This window comes from Anastrepha obliqua, chromosome 5 (assembly GCF_027943255.1).
Source record: "Anastrepha obliqua isolate idAnaObli1 chromosome 5, idAnaObli1_1.0, whole genome shotgun sequence".
Classification (NCBI taxonomy): domain Eukaryota; kingdom Metazoa; phylum Arthropoda; class Insecta; order Diptera; family Tephritidae; genus Anastrepha; species Anastrepha obliqua.
Genome location: NC_072896.1, coordinates 86,090,731 through 86,114,927, shown reverse-complemented (window position 1 = coordinate 86,114,927; position 24,197 = coordinate 86,090,731). Strand labels below are relative to the sequence as shown.

General features: G+C 42.1%; 1 protein-coding gene across 1 annotated transcript in view; it reads right to left on the bottom strand.

Moving 5' to 3' along the window:
* Window positions 1-3,348: 3,348 nt before the first annotated feature.
* LOC129248860 (cadherin-related tumor suppressor) overlaps window positions 3,349-24,197 on the bottom strand; it is a 126,609-nt gene continuing 105,760 nt past the window's right edge. The window contains exons 7-8 of the mRNA XM_054888472.1: window positions 6,241-11,644; window positions 3,349-6,176 (exon numbers count right to left, since the gene is read on the bottom strand). Coding sequence (XP_054744447.1) covers window positions 3,413-6,176; window positions 6,241-11,644 — 8,168 coding nt within the window. The 3' untranslated portion in view covers window positions 3,349-3,412. The remainder of the gene's footprint in view (window positions 6,177-6,240; window positions 11,645-24,197) is intronic.

Genomic DNA, 24,197 nt, shown 5'->3' with positions numbered 1-24,197 from the left:
CAGCTTTGAAACCTTTGCTAACTGAACCAGGTGCCTGTGAACTGTTCCATGCGATGAATTTAACCTCTGAGCTATCATATCGACTGTCAAATTTGGCTCAGCTTCCACGAGTTCGAGCAAGGCGTCGGAGTTAAAGACTTCAGGACGACCAGCGAGCAGTACATCTCCATGCTGCTCTATCCGTTGCCGCTTCCTTACAGTTCTTTAGATTGAGCTGTTCCAGGTGTTCTTTCACTTCATCTAACTACCTCGATCTCGATCTTCGGTTACTATTTAATTAATTATTTACTGCATTGAAAATTGAAGTACTTCAGTGTAGTAAAAATTGTGCTTAATCCTTTACCGCATGTGGGCCCATATATGGGATTACAGTTCTGATTCAATTTTATTTCCAAAATAAGTACTTCCAAAATAAGTATATTTAGCTATAATAAAACTCAATAAAATGGAGTAAGATTTGATGACATTTCGAAATATCTTCACTCTTGTGTAAGTGAGTGAAAAGGCAGAACTGAAGTGCGAGTGGTTCATTTTCAAAAAACGATAACAGAATAAAATGTAAATACTTTTTGACAAAAAAATATATCTTCATGGAGTTGATATACTCATCTTTCTCGCCAAATAATAATAATTTTTCCATTTTTGAACTGTTTTTTATACTTCACAACCATTTTTTATATGCGGCTCGTTTAAAAAGAAGTATATACAACTTTTTCATAATTTCTATTTTAATATATATGTCTTATTCATAATAAAATAAACCTATTTTGACCCATTGATTGATTGATTGATTGATTGATTAAATGAACCTATTTGATTGAATGATTGAATCAATAAACCTATTCTCAATAATTTATTGATTTATTAGATAAACTTGTTTTCACCAATTGATTGATTAATTGATCGATTAAATAAACCTATTTTGACCCATTGATTGATTGATTGATTAAATAAATCTTCTTTGACCAATTGATTGTTTGATTAAATAAACCTACTTTGACCAATTGTTTGGTTGATTGATTTATTAATTGATTAAATAAACCTATTTTCACCAATTGATTTGTTGATTGATTGATTGAAATAGACCTATTTTGACCAATTGATTGATTGTTTCATTGATTGATTAAATAAACCTGTTTCGATCAATGAAACATTTTTTTTTTTCAAAGTTTTAGTAATTCATGATGTAGAGTGTAGAAGGGGGTATTCTATTTTTGACGGTGAATAAAAAAAAAAGCTATTGATATTTTTACTACTATCCATTTTTTTATCATTTATTTATTTATATATTAAAAGCACACAAAATGAATAAAAAAAAATAAAAAAAATTTCATGGAATCATGCGTCCTTGAAGTGGAAGGGGAAAACAGAGGACAGTCTCCTCGTCGTCACGATTTCTACCCTTGTGGCCATTTGAAAAAAAAGTTGACAAATTCTTAATTAATATCAATGTCATTATCGTATGACGCCGAAAAAAAGGGGGAACATTTTTTTTCCATAAAGTGGCGGCTACTCAAAAATTGAGGTCTATTTCTCCCTAATTTTTAAGCTTTCTCGAATTGTTTACACATATTAAAAAATTGAAATTTCCAGTTTTTCGTGCGTCATGCGATAGAGCAAATCGGTTGATTAGAACTTGAGATATCGTGCCGACCGTATCGAAAGAAGTAGTTTCGAGAAAAACACGTTTGAAGTTCGCCGTCCGCTCAAACTAGTTTAGCTGTCGCGTCACTAAAATAGTTGTAACTTCGAAAATAATTCGAAATTTGAAAAATCCTTTTAGGGAGATATTTTTGAATACTTAAACTATCGAATTTTGAAAAAAAAAATTTCGATTTTTTCAAATTTCTAGACTAGAATACCCGCTTAAATTTTCTGTTACCTCGAAAAAAATAAAACAATGTGTACATATTTTAATTGGGTATTTGAATTTTATTTGTTCACTAAAAATTTGTTCGTTAAAATTTACTTAAAACTTATATTATACAAAAGTAGAAAAATTAATTTTTGTTCGAAAGTGCAATGGGCAAAATGGCTTTCAAGTGCAAGTTACATGTCCCTTATTTTTATAAAACATTTCGTTAAATTTTGTTAAATTTTTTTTGTATCAAAAAGGGAAGACTTCATTTTTTTTAACAACTACAATAATTTTTTGAAGTGATAAAGTACGAGTAAATGGGTTTGAATTTTTGCATTTTTGAAAATTAGTAAGTTAAATATAAATATGAAGTAGTGAAATTCATAATTAAAGATTAGTTATTTAAAGCTTTTTGGAAGATTGCTTTTACTTTTGAGAACTAGAAATAATTTCATTTCTAATTTATTTAAAATTTTATTTTAACATTTTTGAAAACTTCTTTGTTTAGTTATTTTTTGCTTTCATGCATTAACTTTACTTTTTATTTTTAAATATGCGCAAATCTTATGGCAAGATTTTATTTTAATACAGTTTCTAGTTAAATACATTACAAATAAAATAAAAAATCTAAAAAAAAATTCTAAAATCTTTTTCAATGCTTTACAATATTTTTAATTATTTTTAATATAGCACACAAATATTTTATATTTATTCCGAGTACTAAAACTTAATGCTACTGCTATTAATTGGATAACTACGTAAGTTTAAATTATACAATCAATTAATTAATTTATGCGAAGGCTAACACTAACACTACCTACAGGCTACTAGAGTTAGGCCTTGATACAAGGCGATAAAACACAATTGGCCTTAACACAAAATTGGATACATTCTTCTTATGCTACCTAAGCCTAAAAGTGTGGTCTGAATGAAGTGCTAAAACTAACTAAAAATTAACTGAGGCATTAAATGATTACAATTACAGATGAATTCTCTCAAAATATTTGGCAGTAGGAGTAAAAAGTGATGCAATTAATTTTTAGAAATTCTGTTTTGCAAGGCCCATAATTCACACGACCAAAAAAATGAAAATAATATCTTGATTTAAAAACTGACAGTGGCAGTAGGCTTATTAGCAGATAGTCGCCATTTTTTTCAATATTGCCAATTCATAAAAAAATCGCGCTTAAAACTAAATTTGAAAGTCCCGTGGGCACAGTCATGGCATTCAGTCAGACCCAATAAATAATATTATATTAGTGTTTATGCGTGAAAGTCCTAGTGAATGGCAGGAATTAATGTCAACTAGTTTGCTTTTAAATAAACTAAACCGAATATTTTATTAAATAAAATAAAAATAAAGAGAAAAAAACTAAAGCTACATAAATACACTAAATCACGTATTTAGCCCTTTCTGCTATTCACACTTCCTACGTAAAACTATGCGCTCTCTCTCCCTCTCTCTCTCTCTTTTCTCACGTTCTCTCTCTCTCTTTTCTCACGTTCTCTCTCTCTCTCTCTCTCTCAAGAGACGTCCCCTTCTGCTTCACACAGCTACACATACTCCTCCGAGTTCTTTTGCGTATTTCCCGGCATACATAGCGCCGCCTGTAACTGCTGCTGTTCGCCCACCGCATCTGGCAGTTCCGTGATGTCTTTGATGACACCCATTAGACTCTCGAAATTCGGTCCCCAGTTAAGCAAGTAATTCCAGCCCAGACTCGGTTGTGATGGTGAACCCGGCCCGTTTAGTTGCCTATAAATACCGCCCATGCGCGTTGAGAGGTCATCATCGCTGGCGACTAGAGTGCTGAGTGAGCCACGAAAGGACGAATCGAAGCCATCGTATGAATGTGGTGGCATTGGTGGCACTTTACCCATGCTCGGACCTACGCCATCACCACTCATGGCACGTCCCACACCGCTGCGATCTGGTCTATCGTCGGGCACCGACTTGCTTGTCGGATACTTTGCATCGCCATTCAAACTGTTGTTATCATATTCGATTTCCGAGCAGGTGAAACTATCGTTGCCGCTCTCATCGGTCGATGTGGAGCTGTGTGCATCTACATCGGCGTTGTGTAGACCACCGCCGAGCGCTAAATGGTGTGCGCCACCTGGCACGCGTGGCGCTTCGCTGCTGGAAGAGACAGCGTCTAGTGTTGATACTAGACTGGAAGTACGCGGTCGCACATTTAGTCTTTCGATCTCTTCAGCCGTCAGGCCGATGGGTGCTTGTGGTGGCGACTGCGCCGAAACGCCAGGTTTCTGTCGACTTGCGCTCGAACTTTGACCGGATAGCTGCGACATGACTGGACTATTTAAGCTACGTTCACTGTTGCTGTGCAGCGCATCCTTGCCGACGCCTCCCGAACTGGAGGTGGTGGCGAGTAGCGCGCTTTGCAGTGGCTTACCTGAGATGTCGTGCAACGTGAGTATGCGCGGTTGCTGTGAACTCAATTCAGAGCTGGGTGAGAGACGCGCAAGTGGCGTGCTTTGATGTGGACGTGGTGTACTCGAAGGTGGCGGTGGTTGACTAGCTTGAGGCGGCACACGCGGCACAAATGGTCCACCGACACCGACACCGTGACGTGGCGAATGTCGATGTTGCTGTTGTGCGGCAGTGGCTTGGTGCTTGTGATGCGTGTAGGAGGCGACCGGTGCCGGCGTGGCTTTGTACTTACGCACGCCACCCGCCTCGCGGTAGCCTTTGTAATGGTAGACGATGTCAATGTCGGACGGTGCGATGGAGCTGGCGTTCTCTAGATCGTAGTGTTCGGGATACTCGGAGCCTAAGTCAACAGAGCTTGCATGGTCATGTGGATGGTGCGCTTGGCTGGGCGGTGGTATGGGTGGATGATGCTCGTCGCGTAGTGGCGGACTCTTGTTGACCACCTCACGCTCGATTATATCGGGGCGCTGGGGCCGTTGTTGTTGGTGATCATTTGAGTTGATTTCACGTTCCTTGAACTTCTTCGAAATCAACTCGGGGCCGACCATGTGATGACCGCCTACACCGCGTATCAAATCACCACTGTCCACATGATAGCTGACTGCACCATCGCCGGCATGTACGCCCCTGCCACGCGACAGCACATGATCCGCTTGATTCTGCGACGCTGCCGAGCCAGCGCTGTGTTTTAATTTAAAGCCGGGCACACCGCAACTCAGACTGCCAATCTTTTCCTGTTTGCCACGAAAACGGTAAATAACATAGGAACCCAAAATGGCCACAACGAGTATGACGAAGAAGACGATCACCAGCGTGATGCCTATACTAACTGGATCGGAGGCTTGTGCCGCGCCAATACCCAAGTCACCAACACATCCATAAGCCACTTTGCCGCGCGCAACCACCTCGTTGAAAACGGTGCCCGAACCATTGAAGGGCTGCACTTCGTTGTTGATTGTGAAGTTGGCAATGCAGCCCTCATAGCTGGTAGGCACATTTTCCTGCGGATAATATTCGCGTCGTACGCCTGCTATAGAGAGTACGGTCAGATATGGATCGAGAAAGTCGTGAACGCCGGCCGAATCAAGCTCATCGCCTACTTTGTTGTTATCTATCAGTAGACGGAGCACCCGATTCGATGTGAAGAGCGTGAGATTGTGCCACTTGCCGTCGTTCAGCATACTCGGCTGCTGGATGGTCATATTCACCACGGCGTTCTGCTTGGAGTAATAGACTAATTTACCAGCTTTTAGTTCGACTGCGGTGTACTGTTTATTGGTGGCCGCAAAAAGAAGCAAACCATCTTCTTTGTAGGTGCGAAAGAGCAGACTAACGGTTTTCGGTAGATCCACAGTTTGCGCAAGCGCCGTAATGTTGTCGCTACTAACGGTGAAGCGTCTGCGGCGCGCAATATCATACGACCAAATGTTACTGGTAGCATACAAATTATCCAGTAGTTGCATGCGACGATGTTTTTCCGAAATTTTGAACTCCACGAAGGCACCACTCATAACCGTGATCGGTTCCAATGAGCTGTAACAATCGGGTGAGAGTAGATTGGCGCCACACTGACACATGGCTGTGTGCCAGCGATCCATGCATGTGCCAAAGTTGCCGCAAAGCGATAGCGCCGGATCGTTGGGCAAACTCTGCTGACACGGACCGCCATCGGTTTTGCGGTTGCAAGTGGGCAGCACATCACGCTGCTTCAAGGGATTGCTCATATTCAGCGCGCGTCCATTCACTGATACGCTGTGCATGCAGCCAACGAGATCATCCGTGTGTATTTGACCTGGGCGCTCCAACACTGGATCTGCGGAGGCAAGACCGCCAATCAGCAGCGGTTGCTTATTGAAATTCAAAGTGCTGCAAACGAGAGTGAAAAAATATGAGAATATTTTTTTGATTTATTTACAAATTTTTAACTTACCCAATAGGTCCAACGTCCTGCGCATAGCAGTTTGCATTGCCGGGTCGACAGTCCTCGCAAACATCACCATTCTCCGAGCACTTGGCCACACTCAACGACATGACGCGCCCGTTGCGCGTGGCGGTAACTTTGTGCCATTTGCCATCGGCCAAACTCTCTTTGCTATTGGCGTCCACCACCACAGTTGTTATAGCTGTGCGCGCGCCACCAAAAGAGAAGAACGCCTTTCCTTTCACCACCTCAATCGCCACAAAGTCAGAGCGTCCACCCGTTTGTATGCCATAGTTGTAGAGCAGTAACGCATCCGGTTTGGTTGTGGCAAAAATGATGGTAATGTCATTAGTCGCTGCATCCAATGCTGGAAAGGTCATGTAAGAGAGCTCCTGAAAACCGAATGTTGCGCGCTCGCAATGCCGCCCATAACGCCCATCCGCACAATTGCACTTGTAACCCGGTTTCAAGCTGACACACTGTCCACCATGCAGACAGGGGTTGGGCCGGCATGAATCGGACACATGCTCGCATTGATTTCCGCGATAACCTGGCCTGCAAAGGCAAAAGAATGAGGCGCCATCTGGACTATGTCTGCAGGAACCACCACCGCGACACGGATTGCTTGAGCACACATCACCGCGTTCCTGCTGACAATTCTTGCCCTCTCGATTAGGCGGGCAAATACACTGGAAGTCGTAGCCTATGCGGCGGCATTGCGCATTCGCCTCGCACGGATTCGGCGTGCAAGGATCTTGTTGCTTATCACACTGCTGACCGGTGAAACCATCTGGACACCTACAGCTGTAGTCGTGTGAAACATGTGGCCCACTAAAGATCAACGACTGACTGTCGACGATGTTCAGCGTGTGCGTCTCTTCGTGCACGCGTATTTCGGCAGTGCACATGCCACCGTTTTCGCAAGCACCCGTCGCTGCTGAACTGCAAGGACTGTAACCGATTAACACGCCCTCAGGCGCTTGCAAGAGACGTTCAATTGATTCGCGTTTCTTATTCAAACGTTCGACGATGTAGCGTGGCGTGCGATAGGACAGATTTGCGTTGCGTACCGCCAATATGAGTTCCACATCAGCGGCGTGTTCGCCTGTATTTCGTATGCTGTATACCTTGAGTTCGTCGCTGGGCTCAATTGTCGTCTTGAGTAGTTCCACGAAGTTGCGGTAGTGCGTCGCTAGGAAGTGCTCGGCCGTCATTTCGGGCACGCGTACTGTGATGGACTGCGCCACTGCATCGCTGTCAAAGTTTTGGAAGCCTACGGTGACAGTGGATGCAACATCGTTATGCTTGCCGTCGTTACCCGAAACGGTGTATGAGTAGCCGTTGACGGTGGTCTGGTAGGTGGTGTGCAAGTCACAAGCATTTGGTATTATGAGTATACCCAACGGACTAGACTGCGCATTTGCCACAATCTTGCATTTATAATCGCCAGTGATGTCTGGATCGTTGGGATGCACATCCGCAATCTTGCCGATGGGTATTTCATCGTTGTAGGTGTTGAGCAGCACATGCACCATGCGTGGCGAGGACGGACTATCGTTCTGATCAAGCACTTTGATGGTGAGCACATGTTGTGCGCGCTGCTTTGGCTCACCGTTGTCCTCCACCTCGATCGCCGCCTCCAACGACGGTGTTGCTTCGCGATCGTAACTTCTTGTCGACTTGACCAGACCTGAGTGTTTGTCAATCGAAAGGTATGCTTTGTGTTTGCCGCCCACGAGGTAGTAAGTGAAGGGACCGCCATTTGGTGGCAGATCAGGATCTCTTGCGACGAGTGTCATGATAGAGGTGCCCGCCGGCTCATTTTCAGATATGTAACCAATCAAGCCACTGGACTCGAATGTTGGCCCATTGTCGTTCACGTCCTCCAGTTCGATCTTCACCGTTGTGGTGCCCGTCTGCGGTGGTACGCCTGTATCGATGGCGCCCACAACTAAATTGAATATCGGCACAGTTTCACGGTCCAAAGCGCGTGCTGTCTCAATATCGCCACTTAGTGGATCAACTTTGAATGTTTGATTTAAATTGCCATTAATGATCGAGTAGCTGAACTGATTGTTTTGTAGGCGTACATCCTTGTCGACTGCCTTGACGCTAATAATCTTCGTGCCCACAGGCGCTGCCTCTGAGATGTGCGTAGTGTAGAGTGATTTCAGGAACTCAGGCGGGTCATTGCCATCCTGTATGGAGATGATCACTTGTGCCTCATCAGTGTCATTGCCACGTATGCCACCATCATTTTTTGCCATTACCGTAAGCACAGCGCGGTTCTGTGACTCTCGATCAAGATGACGCGACACGTACATGATGCCGGTCTTGGCGTTGATGGAGAATCCTTTATCGTTGCTCGAGCCCACCAGCAGGTAATAGACTTTGCCATCATCGCCAGCATCTTTATCGGTGGCTTGTATGGAGCCCACAGAGGTGCCAACCTCAGCTGACTCGGATACATCAAAGTGGAAGACGGGTTGCACAAATTGTGGGTAGTACTCGTTGACGCCTGTTATGTGCACGATGACCATAGCAGTGCTTTGCATTTGCGAATCTGGATTGGCTGCCATTATTTGCAAATTGTATTCACGCCGCTCCTCATAATCGAATTCTACCGCAGAGTTGATTTCGCCTGTGCTTGAATTGATCTTGAAGAGATTTTTGCCCGTACCGCTGGTGATCGAGTAGCGTATAATGGCGTTCTTCGGCGAGTCTTTGTCGGTCGCGTGTGCTTTGAAGACAAGTGTATTTGGCGGACGGTTTTCAGGTATCAACGCATGGTACTCAGACTGATTAAACAATGGTGGGTTGTCGTTGATGTCGGTCAATATGACGGTCAACATAGCAATGGCCTTCTTTGGTTTGTAACCCAAATCCTCGACGGTTATATTCAAGTAGTACTCCTGTATCAAATCGTAGTCCAGTGGCTGTAGAATAGTCACAGCGCCAGTTTCTTTGTGCACACTGAACTCCTTGCGCTCATTGCCACCCGAAAAATAATAGGTCAGCATGCCATTTGGACCCTCGTCTTTGTCTGAAGCCGTAACAGTTAGTATAGTTGAGCCAATCGGCTCATTTTCGGGCACTATGACTTGGTAGCTCAGCGCGGTGAACTCCGGTGTGTGCCTATTTTCACCCGTCACAACGATGGTAACACGCGTTTCGTCCGCTAGTGGCGGCACGCCGCGATCAGTAGCGCGCGCCGTCACCAAAAATATTGTATTCGCCTGCACATTGAGTGGTTTCGATACGGAAATCCAACCGTCGTGCTTGCTGATCGTAAAGTAATCTGTGCCATTGCCTTGCAGCAGCAAATAGTCGATTTCCGCATTCACGCCATAGTCGAGCGCGTCCACCGCGTGCACCTTGAGCACGCGCTGACCGCTCATTGCCTTCTCTGGCACGGGCGCGAGATAGGCAGCTTTTTCGAATTTCGGTGGGTTGTTATTAGCATCTACTATATTGATATTCACCAAGCATTCTGAGTTCAAGGGCGGCTTGCCATTATCTGTTGCAAGCACAATCATCGAGTACATATTTTCCGGTGAGGTTTCGAGCTGTGAGTGCTTGTACTTCATCTTGCGTTTGCTGAAAATCTCACCCGTGGCCGGGTCGATGGTGAACAAATCGGAGGGATGCTGCAATGAGTATGAAATAACAGAATTCGGTCCTTGCTTGTCACGATCGGTGGCGATTACTTGTCCTACAAACGCGACTGCACGTTGCAGTTCGGGGAAATTGAAGCTGTAGTAGCTGTGCTCGAACTCCGGCGCGTTATCATTCTGATCCTGCACAGTGATAGTAATCGGCGTTTCCGACCGCCAAGCGCCATCAGAGGCGACAATTTTCAGCAAATACTCGTCTTGTTGCTCGCGATCCAGATAGCCGGCGACGGTAACATTGCCACTGATCGCGTCGATCTTGAACTTTTCACCTGGATTTTCGGTGAAACTGTATGTTGCATTCGCATTTGCGCCCACATCCAAGTCCGAAGAGGTGACTTGTATCACAAAACTGCCGATGTTTGCATTTTCCGTCACGTTTACCGAAAAGAGGCGCGTAAACTTCGGTGGATTATCATTTTTATCCAACAAAGTGATCTGTACACTTGCAGAGCCGGTGAGTTGTGGCATGCCTTGATCGACTGCTTCAACGAGCAACTCATAAGCACTGATTTCTTCGCGATCTAAACGCATTGTGGTGTATATTTCACCAGAGTCGGAGTCAATCTCAAATGTGCCCTCAAAGTCATCGGTCAGCCGATAAGATAATTCGCCATTATCGCCCGAATCGCGATCGGTGCCATGCACCTTCACAATGAATTGCGGTGGTGGTTCTTCCTCTAGGATTTCAGCAAAGTAAGTCATCTTGTCTATGACTGGCGCATTGTCGTTGGCATCGGTCACATTGATGGTCAACAATATAACGCTACGCAAGCGCGGTTGATCCGAGTCCGCTGCTTCGATCCATATCTCATACGTATGCGCGGTTTCAAAGTCCAAGCCATCCTTGCCGACCGATAACACACCAGTGCTGGCATCAATATGCACAGCTGCGCCAATATTGCCACCAGCAATTTCATACTTGATATTGCCGGCGTTGCCCTTCTTCGGCGATGTCGCCACAATTGTCGTAATAACTTTGCCCTCCAGCACGTCCTCCGACAGCATAAATTGCGTAGTAGCCATGTACGAGAAACTCGGAAAGAGTGTGGCCGGCCGTAGCAGTACAGTCAGATCGGCTGTGGATGATCTCGGCTCAGTGCCCTGGTCCATAGCATGCAATACGATGCTGTAAATTGTGTCGAAACTGGTATTCTCGCGTGCGCCCAGTGGCGTTTTTGCCTTAATCACACCACTCTTCGAGTCGATGGTGAACTTATCGATATCCTTGCCACTGATGTTGTAGCTGATAAGCGCATTGATGCCGTCATCCAAGTCTGTCGCTCTTGCGCCAAACACAAACTCACCCGCACGTATGCCATCGGGCGCATTCACATTAAAACTGGCCGCATTAAAGTTGGGCGTATTGTCATTGACATCGAGCACAGTGATGGTCAGATTGACTGCGCTAGCGCGTGGCTCTGTCGCTGAGCTGTCTTGCGCCATCAGCGTCAAATAGTATACGGCGGTCTCCTCACGATCGAGCATGACAGCGGTTGTGATTTCGCCCGTCTCCGAGTCGATATGGAATTTGTCGATTTTCTCGCCAAGCAGCGTGAAGCGCAGTTTCGCATTATCGCCGCTGTCCTTGTCCGTGGCCACGGGCTGTAGTACCTTGGTGCCAGCAGGCAGATTCTCTTGCACGCTAGCGAGATAGAAGGGACGCGCAAATTCTGGACTATGATCATTCATGTCTTGCACAATGACGCGCACGATGCCGGTGCCGGTGAGTGGTGGCGAACCTGCAAGACAGAACATAAGAAAGAAATATGTTTGTTAGAAGTATAACAAATAAAAAATAGAAAAGAAAAAAAGTACATTTTTTTTGGACAAATCTTAGATAGCGAAGCTGCAGCGACGGATATATGATTTGGATGGCTCGTTTGCAACAGAATTACATTGCAATTATTTGTAGGAATCTGCTGCACGAGGAATGAGTCTAAAAATGCGATTTTAAATAGACCAGCAGACGCACGAGTTATCTTGTGACGCTTGTAACTACTAACAAATGCACTGCAGCCTCCCTCTATAGGTAGCCAGGTAAGTATCATACTACGGCTGGATATCAAGATAAAAACTGCGCGCTGGCTGGATGCTGCTCACCTTGTGGCATACGAAACAATACATTTTACGCGTTCTAATTTAACGAGCAAATTGAAATATTGCCATAAAAGGATGAGCCAACGAACCACAGCGATTGGACAATATGCAAAATAAGTGATACAAACACACGCACACACACACACGCACACCAACAAATATTCGCACATATTTATTGAAAATTCGCTTGTATTGATTTAGTATCAGTTGGTAAGCGAGCGTTGGCTATACTTCTTTCAGCGCGTGCAGTGTTGCTGTGGCGTGCGGTGGTGGTGGTCCCTTTTAGTTGAGACAGTGATTTTTTCCGCTTGGCGCGGGTGTTGTTAACTCTCGCACAGAAATCGCGAATAGCTCTAATTAAACTATCCATGTTGCCGGTAGCATAGTGGTGCCAAAAAAGGGTTGCCATGTTGTATGGGCAATTTGCAATTGGCAATTTTGCAATTTGGTAGCAAACGGTAAATGTTGATTGCAAGCGCAGCGCAACTAACGGTCGTGACAATTATGCATATTTTCTTAGCTGTAAATTTTACGTTGCTGCTAATTCAGATTTCATGAGGCACTGCTAATAAATACTTGAAAATAAAATAACTTAAAGCTTCAAAGTGCCTTATAAATAGGCAATTATGCCTTTGTGTGCATTTGTGGTGAAGAAGAATGAGAAAAAAAAAAAACGAAAAGAGAAAAAGCTCTGTGCCCAATTGGATTACAATGTAAGAACAAACGTGCTTTAGACTATTTTAAGTTAGGTTAGCTTACGATGGTTGTCACTCTCCATGAGAATATAGAGGCGATAAGGTCCGGTCATAAAGAGCGATGGTCTGGTCTAGAACGCTGCACAACTGCAAAGTGTTTTGAGACAAGTCCGAATAGAAAACTGTCAAACTTTCTACTAAAACTTGGAAGGAAAGACGTTCGGTTGATGGTCGGTATTATTACAGGACACAACCCATGGGGTCAGCATATGACCACCATTGGAATCATTGAGGACCCAATGGGCCTGTCTTGCTTGGAGGAGGCGGATAGCACTGAGCACTTTCTCTGTGAGTGTCCTGCCTTTGCTAGAGCACGGCTACGAGTTTTGGGTTCCGATGTAGTGAGAATGAGTAAAATTCGTTCTCTACAGAATTGCCAGATAATCTTAAAAATTCTCACAGGACTTACTATCTCTATCTCTATCTCTATCTCTATCTCTATCTCTATCTCTATCTCTATCTCTATCTCTATCTCTATCTCTATCTCTATCTCTATCTCTATCTCTATCTCTATCTCTATCTCTATCTCTATCTCTATCTCTATCTCTATCTCTATCTCTATCTCTATCTCTATCTCTATCTCTATCTCTATCTCTATCTCTATCTCTATCTCTATCTATATCTCTATCTCTATCCCTATCTCTATCTCTATCTCTATCTCTATCTCTATCTCTATCTCTATCTCTATCTCTATCTCTATCTCTATCTCTATCTCTATCTCTATCTCTATCTCTATCTCTATCTCTATCTCTATCTCTATCTCTATCTCTATCTCTATCTCTATCTCTATCTCTATCTCTATCTCTATCTCTATCTCTATCTCTATCTCTATCTCTATCTCTATCTCTATCTCTATCTCTATCTCTATCTCTATCTCTATCTCTATCTCTATCTCTATCTCTATCTCTATCTCTATCTCTATCTCTATCTCTATCTCTATCTCTATCTCTATCTCTATCTCTATCTCTATCTCTATCTCTATCTCTATCTCTATCTCTATCTCTATCTCTATCTCTATCTCTATCTCTATCTCTATCTCTATCTCTATCTATATCTCTATCTCTATCCCTATCTCTATCTCTATCTCTATTATTTCCTGATACTTTTCTTCTTCCCTACTTGACTATCTATCCTCTTTCCAGAGCTCTAAATACACGGGCTTTTTAGCCTGAGTGCTTAAGGAGCCACCGAATCTCCTGGTGCTCCCTGTCCCGGCCTTTTCAAATTTCATTTCAGAGGCACCCAATTAGGTTGGGAGGCTCATTGCGATAACACTTGTTTTTGGGCATACATTTCCACCTCTAATACACACTGTGGAAAAAAAACAATTTGTCTCTCGTAGAAATAATAAAAAAACTATGGATTGTTGCAGATTCTATGTTTGTCTGGCATCCAAAGAAGTAAGAGTTTAGGCAGCGATGTCGGTTACTGGTAGTAGTGGAACACTGACAGCGAAGGTATTCAATACTCTCCACTTCCCACTCGCTTTTACAGCTTTATTAGAGGAAAATCCGATACACTTTCCAGCTGTCTCCATTAGGAAGTCATGTTGATGATGATGTCAAACCACTGAACTAATGCAAGGCCAGTGTAGATTGATGAGGGACCTGGTTCGTAGTTCACTCTTTTTAGGTCAGACCGGTCGGGTTACCTTAGAAGTGAGCTACGTAGTTCATCTACTGTTGGTCTGCTCGTATCAGATTGACCTTATCCAGAGCTTGCTTGCGGATAAAAGGATTCCCAATGGGTTTTGAGATGGGGCTTTGTTGGGCATATCAAATTAAAGGCATGGATACACTTCTTATTTAAGGAATCGGTAGAAAATTATTGAATTTCAAAAAAATATCAAGACCATGGCGGATCAAATTTTTATTAGCATGAAAGATATTATCAAAAATTTAATCCTTGCTGAATTAGGATTGGGGAAAAAGAAAGTTCTGACCATTTTTTCGCTCGATGTCTTTAAGAGGGCATTATAGTGTAGAATTTTGAAAAAATCGAGATTTTTGTTTTTGCATATTTTTTAAATTCCCATTATTTCATGAGTTATAGCCTTTTTGGTGACATGGCATCGGTTCCGATCCGACCGCTTCAACTGAACAAAAGACGGTAGGCGTTTCCCTTTGAACGTGTTTTTCTCAAACTATTTTCTCTTTTTTTCGAGCCGGCGGTAAGGATATCTCGATTCCTAATGAACCGATTTACTTCAAATTCGGGGAGGATGTTCTTTATTTCAATTTCTTCATTGGATAACCTTTGCTCGAAGCTATAACTTTTCATTTCATAAATCGGCCCTGTTGGAAAAATATTCAAAAATACATTTTTTTTCAAACAGCCGCCATATTGTGAACATTTTTTTTTACTTGTCGAAGGCTCACTCGATAGCGACATCCATAACAATTAAGTATCCGTTTGGTTTTTATTTTTCAGATCACCAGGAGGATTGGAATCATGCACGCCAGGACACCCTTTTTTTTGGACCCTCTACTTTGACTGCGCATAATTCTGTTAATTTTAATTTTTTTGTTTGGGCTAGCTTTTAATGTAATAAATAATAATAAATAAAAAATGGATATTAAAAATTCTTTAGGTTTCCTTTGTAAAACGCTTCAAAAACTGGGCGAAATTCATGCTTCTCCATTAGAATACCCTTTTTAAGGAGCTACATCTCATGTTCTCTATATTACAGCAGGCCGCAACCATTTCTCGATTTAAAGGCGACGGTACGCTTAAAAAGGTGTCTGGTTTGGTGGTACTAGTTGTGAGTTACAACCGTCCAAAACGTACTTAAAACAGAGAAACTTCGATACGTTTTCGGTACAGATGGCCAAAAAATCTGTGCCATTTATGGACCCAAATAATATCAAATGCACAGCTGGTTCTTAGAATTCCGTTCTAGTAACATGAACATCGAACGTCAAAGAATATATCGAGGAAATTGCGGAAATCGTGAGTAAGTAATTAAGTATTTATGTAAGTAAATAAGTAAGTTAGTGAATTGAGTAAGTGAATGAGTAAGTACATAAGTATGTAAGTGAGCAAGTTATGTAAGTAAGTAATTAAGTATTTAAGTAAGTAAGTAAGTAAGTGAGTAGGTAAGTTAGTAAGTTAACTAAGTAAATAAGTAAGTAAGTACATAAGTATGTAAGCTATGTAAGTAGTTAAGTAAGTAAGTAGGTGGGTAAATAAATTATTAAAGTAATTAAGTAAGTAACAAATTCAGTATTTAAGTAGGAATGTGAATAAGTTAAATAAGTAAGTAAGTAAGTAAGAAAGTTATCTAAGTAAGTAATAAAGTATTTAAGTAAGCAAGTAGATGAGTAAATAAGTTAAATAAGTATTAAAAGTAAGTACTTAAGCTAAGTAAGTAAGGAAGCAATTAAATAAATAAGTAAGTATGTACGTAAGTAAGGTAATTTAATATGTTAAATAAAGTTACTTAAGGAATTAAGCTAAGTACGTAAGTAAGTAAGTATGTACGTAAGTAAATAAGTATGCACCTAAGTAAGTTAATTTAGTATGCTAAGTAAGTACACATGCATATATGTACACAAGTTATGTAAGTAAGTAATTAAGAAAGCAAGTAGGTGAGTAAATAAGTTACTTAAGTAAGTAAGTAAGTAAATAAATATGTAAGTAAGAAAGCTATGTAAGTAAGTAAGGAAGAAAGTAAGTAAATAAGTAAGATTTAAGTAAGTAAGGAAGTAAGTTAATTTAGTATGCTAAGCAAGTACATAAGTATGTAAGTAGGTGAGTAAATATGTTACTTAAGTAATTCAACTACGTAAGTAAGTAAGCATGTACATAAGTAAGTTAATTTATTATGCTAAGTAAGTACATAAGTATGTAAGTAGGCATGTTATGCTAGTAAGTATATACGTAAGTACGTTAATTTAGTAAAGTATGTAAGTATTACTAGCCACACTGGCCATTAGAAATGCTTTCAACAGCTTAAGATGGGGCAACGTAATTGAAACCTTAGAGACAAAATTCAATATCCCAATTAATCTACTTTCGAGATTATTCGCAGCTATCTACAATATATGGCGTGCTCTTATGCAGCAGATGCGGCCCAAGGATCATTACTCGGACCTGAACCTTGAAATATAAGCTACGATGAAATCGTTCGAATAGAGATGCCTCAGGATGTGCATTTAGTTCGATACGCAGACGACATTTAAGCTGTTATAATCGCTAGAAGCACTGGCAAAGCCCAAAGAAATTTAAATCAGGTAATGATCCGAGCACAGACATGGCTAGAGGAGGTCCACAGATTCAAACTGGTCACAGAAAAAACAGAGCTAATCCTTGTAACCAACAGACTTATCCCATTAGAAGGAAATATGCGAGTACTCGGGGCCACTCTATCGACAAAAAGTGGGGTCAAATACCTAGGAGTGCCATTAGATGCAAGACTAACTTACCGGGCGCACATAAATCATGCTGCTACAAGAGCTGTCTGCTAAAGAAAGCGTCATCTTAAGTAAGCTCATGGCAAACTTTGGAGGCCGAACTCAGAGCAAGCGAAAACTTTTAATCGACACGACGAACTCGATTCTTGCGAAATGTGAGCAGACTCGCTAAGGGAGAAATGCCGGCGAAAAACTTTATAATCTGTGCAACGCACCTGCGTTTCCAGAGTGGCTTCTTCATACAGAACTGTATCGCGGTAAGTAGCGGTTTTAGTTATCAGCAGAATCGTCCCTATACAACTTCTAGCATAAGAGGGCAAACTGAGATGGGAGGAATTCCAGGCAAACAAGATGGAACTCTGAACAGTAGTGTATATGGACAGCGAGACTTATACCCGATTTGAAAAAGTGGATAGAAAGAAAGCACAGTGAAGTTAACTAGATATTAATATACCTCACACAGTTTTTGGCCGGACACGGGTCCTTTCGCAAATATTTGTGGCGAATGGAAAAGGGAACCTACTAAATTGCATTTATGGCGATACTGAATGCGATGACAACTTTTTCAAATGTGAGAGGTGTAATACAAAGCGAACAGCTCCGCAAGGATCTATTGGTGTATTTACACCTGAAAGAATAATCGAGGAAATGATGATAGGGGAAGAAAAATGGATGCCACCGCAAATTTTGTTGACGGACTATTATCCGAAAAAGAGGAAACTTACGAAATGGAAACTTATGCTGAAGAGCACTAAGCATATGTTTTCCAGAACGTGCGACCCTGGACGCAGGGTGAGTAAGCGAATGCGCCCTTCTGAGGACGCCATCTTGGACCTCTACCACCAAGCAATGCGGAAGCAGTCCAAGGGTTGGGGGAAAATTCCAAGTGAAGAGGAGTCATAATTCTGGTGGAATCACCACATGCATAGTAACGACGGTTACTATATGGTGCCAAGGCGTTTTGAACCCAACCTCATCGCCAAAAAAAAAACCGATACAAAAATGTTCCAAAAAAATTCCATACAGAAATTTTATTGTATTTCCATTTCAATATCTGATGCGTCTGACTTCTGTAACTGCGTCAATTTCAGTATTTCAGTAATATTTAAATAACATTTTTGTTTAATAATTTTTATTGCCCATACAAAATTTCCTGGCAGAACTCTTTGAGTTAGGCACTGTTAGTTTTCTTTTGCGGCAGAAAAAAGGTTAACGTAACTCTGATAAGTATTACCACATAATTGACTACTTTTTTAATACTGGAAAGGCATTTCACAAAGCTATCACAACAACAATGCCAGACAAATCAAAAAGAAATATCCTATCATATTCAGAATTCCCAAAAAAAAAAAAAAAAAAATACAAACCATTTGACGCAAATTCTAGCGATAAATTCTTTGGTGAAGTAAATGAAGGCATAGCGCAATACGTATGAGCGTGAGTTAAAAAAAAATTAAAAATACGGGGAAAAAAATTTTAAAGTAAAAAAAAACATTTTCACTTAAACGTATTTTCACAATAAGACGGCGGCGCTCATTTGGATCGCAGCAAACACTTATGGGCAGTGAGCTGCTGGCGAGAATTCAACGCTGATAGGCGATCACACACGAAACCGAGAATGTCTGGAGGTGAGCGAAAGCAATAGAAGCAAAACAAAAAAATACACAAAAACAATGCTGTGAATACAAAAGCCAAAGAATCGAAACGCATTTTGTGACTAGCAAGGCTAGTGAAGCTTGAAGGCTGGCAAAAAGGTTACATATGTAGCTGGGAAGCTGGACTGCCGGTGGGTTGCTAGGTTGGTTGCGCTACCTTGCTTAGCTACGGACTGTTAGTTTTGGGTGCGAGTAGAAATTTTCCACATCAACATCAATCGAGAGGTGCACGCGCATGCGCATGCGTTTTCCACACGCACACAAACGCACGCACAACTACACTGGCATACGAGTGCTGCCCACAACCAACCGCAGGTGCTGATACTGTTGTTGCTGTTGCTGTTGTTTGTTAAGCAGCCTACTGCTGAGATGTGCGATCAGCGCAGAAGGCGCAACTAATCGAGCAGCCAGTGAGTGCCGGGAAAAGCGCTTGTTAGACGCTCAACAAAAGCAGCTAAGCAAACGGAAGAATAAAATGGAAAAAGTGAAAAATGTGTACTGGGAAGAAATGTGCAGAAAATTTGTGTGAAAAAGCTGCCAAGCAACCCAGTTGCTAGTGGCAGGAGGCAAAGGGAAGCAACAGCGGCTGCAGCAGTTGTTGAGCAAAAACGATAAAGAAATTTCAATGAAAAGAAAATAAAATACAAAACGCTGCTGCTCGTTTGTCGTCGTACGAATGCTGAATGCTTGACTGCCTGCTTCTTGTTGGATTGCAGTGCGCCGTTGCTTGCCGCCAACAAAACGATTGAGACGATGAAAGCGTCGCTGGAACGCCTGAATGCCTGAGTGGCTGAGTGGATGGCATGTGTGATAAATCTCGTTCGAATTTCTTTTTATGCTGCAGGATAAATAAAAAGCTTGTTAGACGCTGAATGCTTGTAAATAAACGCGCGCATACACACACACATACACACGCTCGCATAGGCGCGCACTCAAATTGCTAGTTGCGCTTGCGGTAACAAAAGAAATGGTAAATGCTAGAAATTGCTACGCATCGGAATGGTGTTTGCAATGCAGTTACAGCAGTTACAGCAATTACAATAACAACAACAACAACTGCAACCGCTATACGACAGTGGCGGTGGCGGTGGCTACGACAACTCTGTGGCAGCCAGCGCTTGCGGTTTGTCTGCGACCCCTCAACGCCGCGCAGCTAGTGCCACTGCTGTGGCTGCAACGGTGCCAACAATAACAGCACAAAATCAAGCGCGCATCTTCACCATCTCCTCGCTAACTAAGCAGCAATTTACAAGCCATAATGCGTGTTGCCTGTTTGCCTCCACCAGCTTGCCGCGCACAAATGTGACTATGCGCTTATCTGTTTCCTTTTGACTTCGCGCTTTTGTTTTTTTTTCTGCTTTTTCTGTTTTTTTTGTTTTGCTTTCTGCTTTGCTTATTTTCATCCGCGCTAGTCTTTTGTTAGCGGCGGCGGCGCGCGCGTGCGCACAATGCTTGCAAACACGCCTGCTTATTGTTATTGGTGTAATTGTGTTGTTGTTTGCATGCATCCTGCACGCGGTACACATATGATTTTGTTTGTCGCGCACAAACATTGTATGTGGACAACAATAACACATCTGTGTGACAACATTGCATGATATTCTACACCTTGACTGTGGCCACCATCAGGCGACTGCAGCGCGCGGCACACGATGCGCACGACGCACCGTCACCAGCCACATGCGACTACAATGCGTGCAATTGTGGCAATACAATGTTGCGATTGAGGCAATGCAATGTTGCAATAGCTGCGCGCAACTATTACTGCTGGTGTCTGCTTTCCGGCCTGCCTGCCTGCCTACCTGGCTGGCTGCGCGATCTCTGAGGCGAAATTGTTGAACGATTGGCCAATTTAATTGTAATGATTGTTGTTCGCAGCGAAAATGCTTAAGCGCAAAATATGTCCACGCACATATTTAAGTGTACACGCATACATACATACACGCATGCATACATATGTTTATTACATTCATAGTATGTCTGTATGGCGGCTGGAGGTGTGTGTCATGCGATAAGAAAAAATTAAATGCTTGTCATAGTGGTACCTTGTTGCTGTTGTTGTTGTTGTTCTGGTGGTACGTTCTGCTGCAGCCATAATAACAAGCTTTCATAGCCGGACATCATAACTGCGAACAAAAGCAAATGCAACAACAACATTTTTTACACATTTTCGTTGCTGTTGCTGTTAGTTTTTGCTGAATGCGAAGGCCATTAAATCGGATATGCTGCTAGGGAAATGTGCAGCACATCGCCGTTTAATGATTAGTGGCGCGCTTTGTGCGGATCTTAGAGGCGTGATGTGTTAGAATGTTGTCGTTAAGGTACAAAGAAAAGTCAACAGAAAACCAAACACAAAAAAGCTAGTTTTTGGTAAATTACTAAAGAAGCTTTATTGATTGCGAGCGATGTAAAACTATTTGAAGGGTGTCAAATTAAATGGTCGGCCTCATTTACGCAACACCAGCTTTTAACTAATTTAATTAATTAACATAACTGCCCAATTAATTTCAAAGGCAAAATCAGTAAAAAAATTTATACGCACGTACATTTAATGGAAAAAAGGAAAAAAAAAACAAATTGCAAACTGAATTATTTGAGAAAATGCTGCTATACAATAGCTAAATGTATTGAAACTTTAGTTTTTTATAAAACTTGTTTTTTATAAAGCAGCTTGAAAAATTTAGTTAAAAGTAAATAAATGAAAAATGTAAAAATTTGCTTAGACCTAATTTTTTAAAGAATTTTTTCTGTAAAACAGCAGAAGTGCCTATAGAGCCACGCTGCGATCGGGAGCAACGCGAGCCATGTCCATTATCCGAAAGAAGAAACGAGAGGCCGAAATACGTGAGTGCGAGGAGCTTGAGATGCTGGCCAATAAGAACATCGCCCGAAAATGCTACCAGAAAGTTCGGCGTCTTACAGTAAGAACAAGCGTTTTCCTGTAAGAACAAAGACGGCGATCTGGTGACTGACATACAGGGCATTCATAAATTATGGAGGAAACATTTCTCGAATCTATTAAATAGTGACAGCTGCGCATGCCACAGAGAATGTGAAGATCCCGGTACCCCATTCGTTGACGACGGAATTGTCGTACCGCTACCCGACCATGACGAGGTGAGAATAGGGATAACGCGTCTAAAGTACAACAAAGCCGTGGGCGCCAACAGACTGCCGGCTGAGCTATTCAAACATGGCGGCGAGGAGCTGGTAAGGTGCATGCATCAGCTCCTATGCAAAATATGGTCGGATGAAAGTATGCCTGCCGATTGGAATTTAAGTGTGCTCTGCCCAATCCATAAGAAGGGCGATCCTGCAATTTGTGCCAATTACCGCGGGATTAGTCTTCTAAATATCGCCTATAAGGTTCTAGCGAGCGTATTGTGTGATAGGCTGAAGCTCACCATCAAGCAACTGATTGGACCTTATCAGTGTGGCTTCAGACCTGGAAAGTCTACCATCGATCAGATATTCAAATACGCCAAATCTTGGAAAAGAGCCATGAAATGAGATTCGACACACACCATCTTTCCGTCGACTTCAAAGCTGCATTCGACAGTACGAGAAGGAATTTCCTGTTTGCCGCGATGTCTGAATTTGGTATCCCCACAAAACGAATACGGCTTTGTAAGATGACGTTACTCAACACCAGCAGCGCCGTCAGAATTGTGAAGGACCTCTCCGAGCCGTTTAATCTCAAACGAGGTTTCAAAGAGGGTGACTTCTTTAACCTGATCTTGGAGAGGATTGTACGAGCCGCAGAACTTAATCGCTCAGGCACAATTTTTTATAAGAGCGTACAATTGTTGGCGTATGCCGATGATATTGACATCATCGGCCTTAACAACCGCGCTGTTAGTTCTGCCTTCTCTAAACTGGTCAAAGAGGCAAAGCGAATGGGTTTGGTGGTGAACGAGGACAAAACGAAGTATCTCCTGTCATCAAACAAACAGTCGGCGCACTCGGTTATCGGCACCCACGTCACTGTTGACAGTTATAATTTTGAGGTTGTAAAAGACTTCGTTTATTTAGGAACCAGCATTAACACCGATAACAATGTCAGCCTTGAAATCCAACGTAGAATCTTTCTTGCCAACAAGTGGTACTTTGGATTAAGTAGGCAACTGAGCAGTAAAGTCCTCTCTCGACGAACAAAAATAATACTCTACAAGACTCTCATCATGCCCGCTCTAACGTACGGCGCAGAAGCTTGGACGATGACAACATCCGATGAAGCGACGCTTGGAGTGTTTGAGAGAAAGATTATGCGCCAGATTTTTGGTCCTTTGCATGTTGGAGACGGCAAGTTTCGTATGCGATGGAACAATGAGCTTTATGAACTTTACGACGGACGACATGGACATTGCGAATAAAGATCCAGCGGCTACGTTGGCTGGGTCATGTCGTCCGAATGGATACAAACGCTCCGGCTCTGAAAGAACCAGCTGGTGGTAGTAGAGGAAGAGGAAGGTCTCCTCTGCGTTGGAAAGATCAGGTGGAGAAGGACTGGGCTTCACTTGCTGTATCCAATTGGCGCCGGTTACCACGAGAAAGAAACGACTGGCGCGCTTTGTTAAACTCGGCCAAAATCGCGTAAGCGGTTATCGCGCCAATTAAGAAGAAGAAGAGAAACACATTTTTTTCAGAAAAATTTTTTTGTTTTAATTTTATATTTTAAAAAAATGTTTTTTAGATAGTTTTTATAAAAGTAGCCAAACAAATTTTTTTCAGAAAAAAATGTCTATTAGAGATTTAAGCTTTACAGCACTGAATCAGTAAAAGACTTAAGATGCAAACCCTGGTTATATCCAACTGTTAATTCCTTGAACGCTAATCGGTTCGGACGAAATTTGTCACCAGAGACCAAGTGAGTATTTTATTAGAAAAATTGTGTGAAAGTATATACTGATTTTCCAAGTTTTGTTTTTCTGCTGCCTATTTCGTATTTTATAATTGCTTTTTTTATCGCCAATTACAAATTAAATTAAAGAGTTTTTATAATTTTTTTTTTATATGAAAATCGAACCAAAATGTTTTCCAAATAGCATCCTGCTTTGAAAAAAAAAATTAGAGCCAAGAAAGCCAAATGTGAGGCAACGCCTGTGATATGCTTTCCTGCGACGTGACATTCGTAAAAAACTATGCGACGTGGCGCTCAATGTATTGAAGGTAATATTGAAAATTTTACGTATTGCCTGCTGAAGTGATATTACTTGCTATGGAATTAGTCAACCCCTTTGTTCTGGTTCTTATTGAAGATGTTGGAATTAAATAAATAAATATTAGATATTAGAAATTTTTAGAATTTACACCATAAAAGTGTAAATAACTTTACTCATACCCGTAAGGTAATCGCAATGGAATGAATCATCA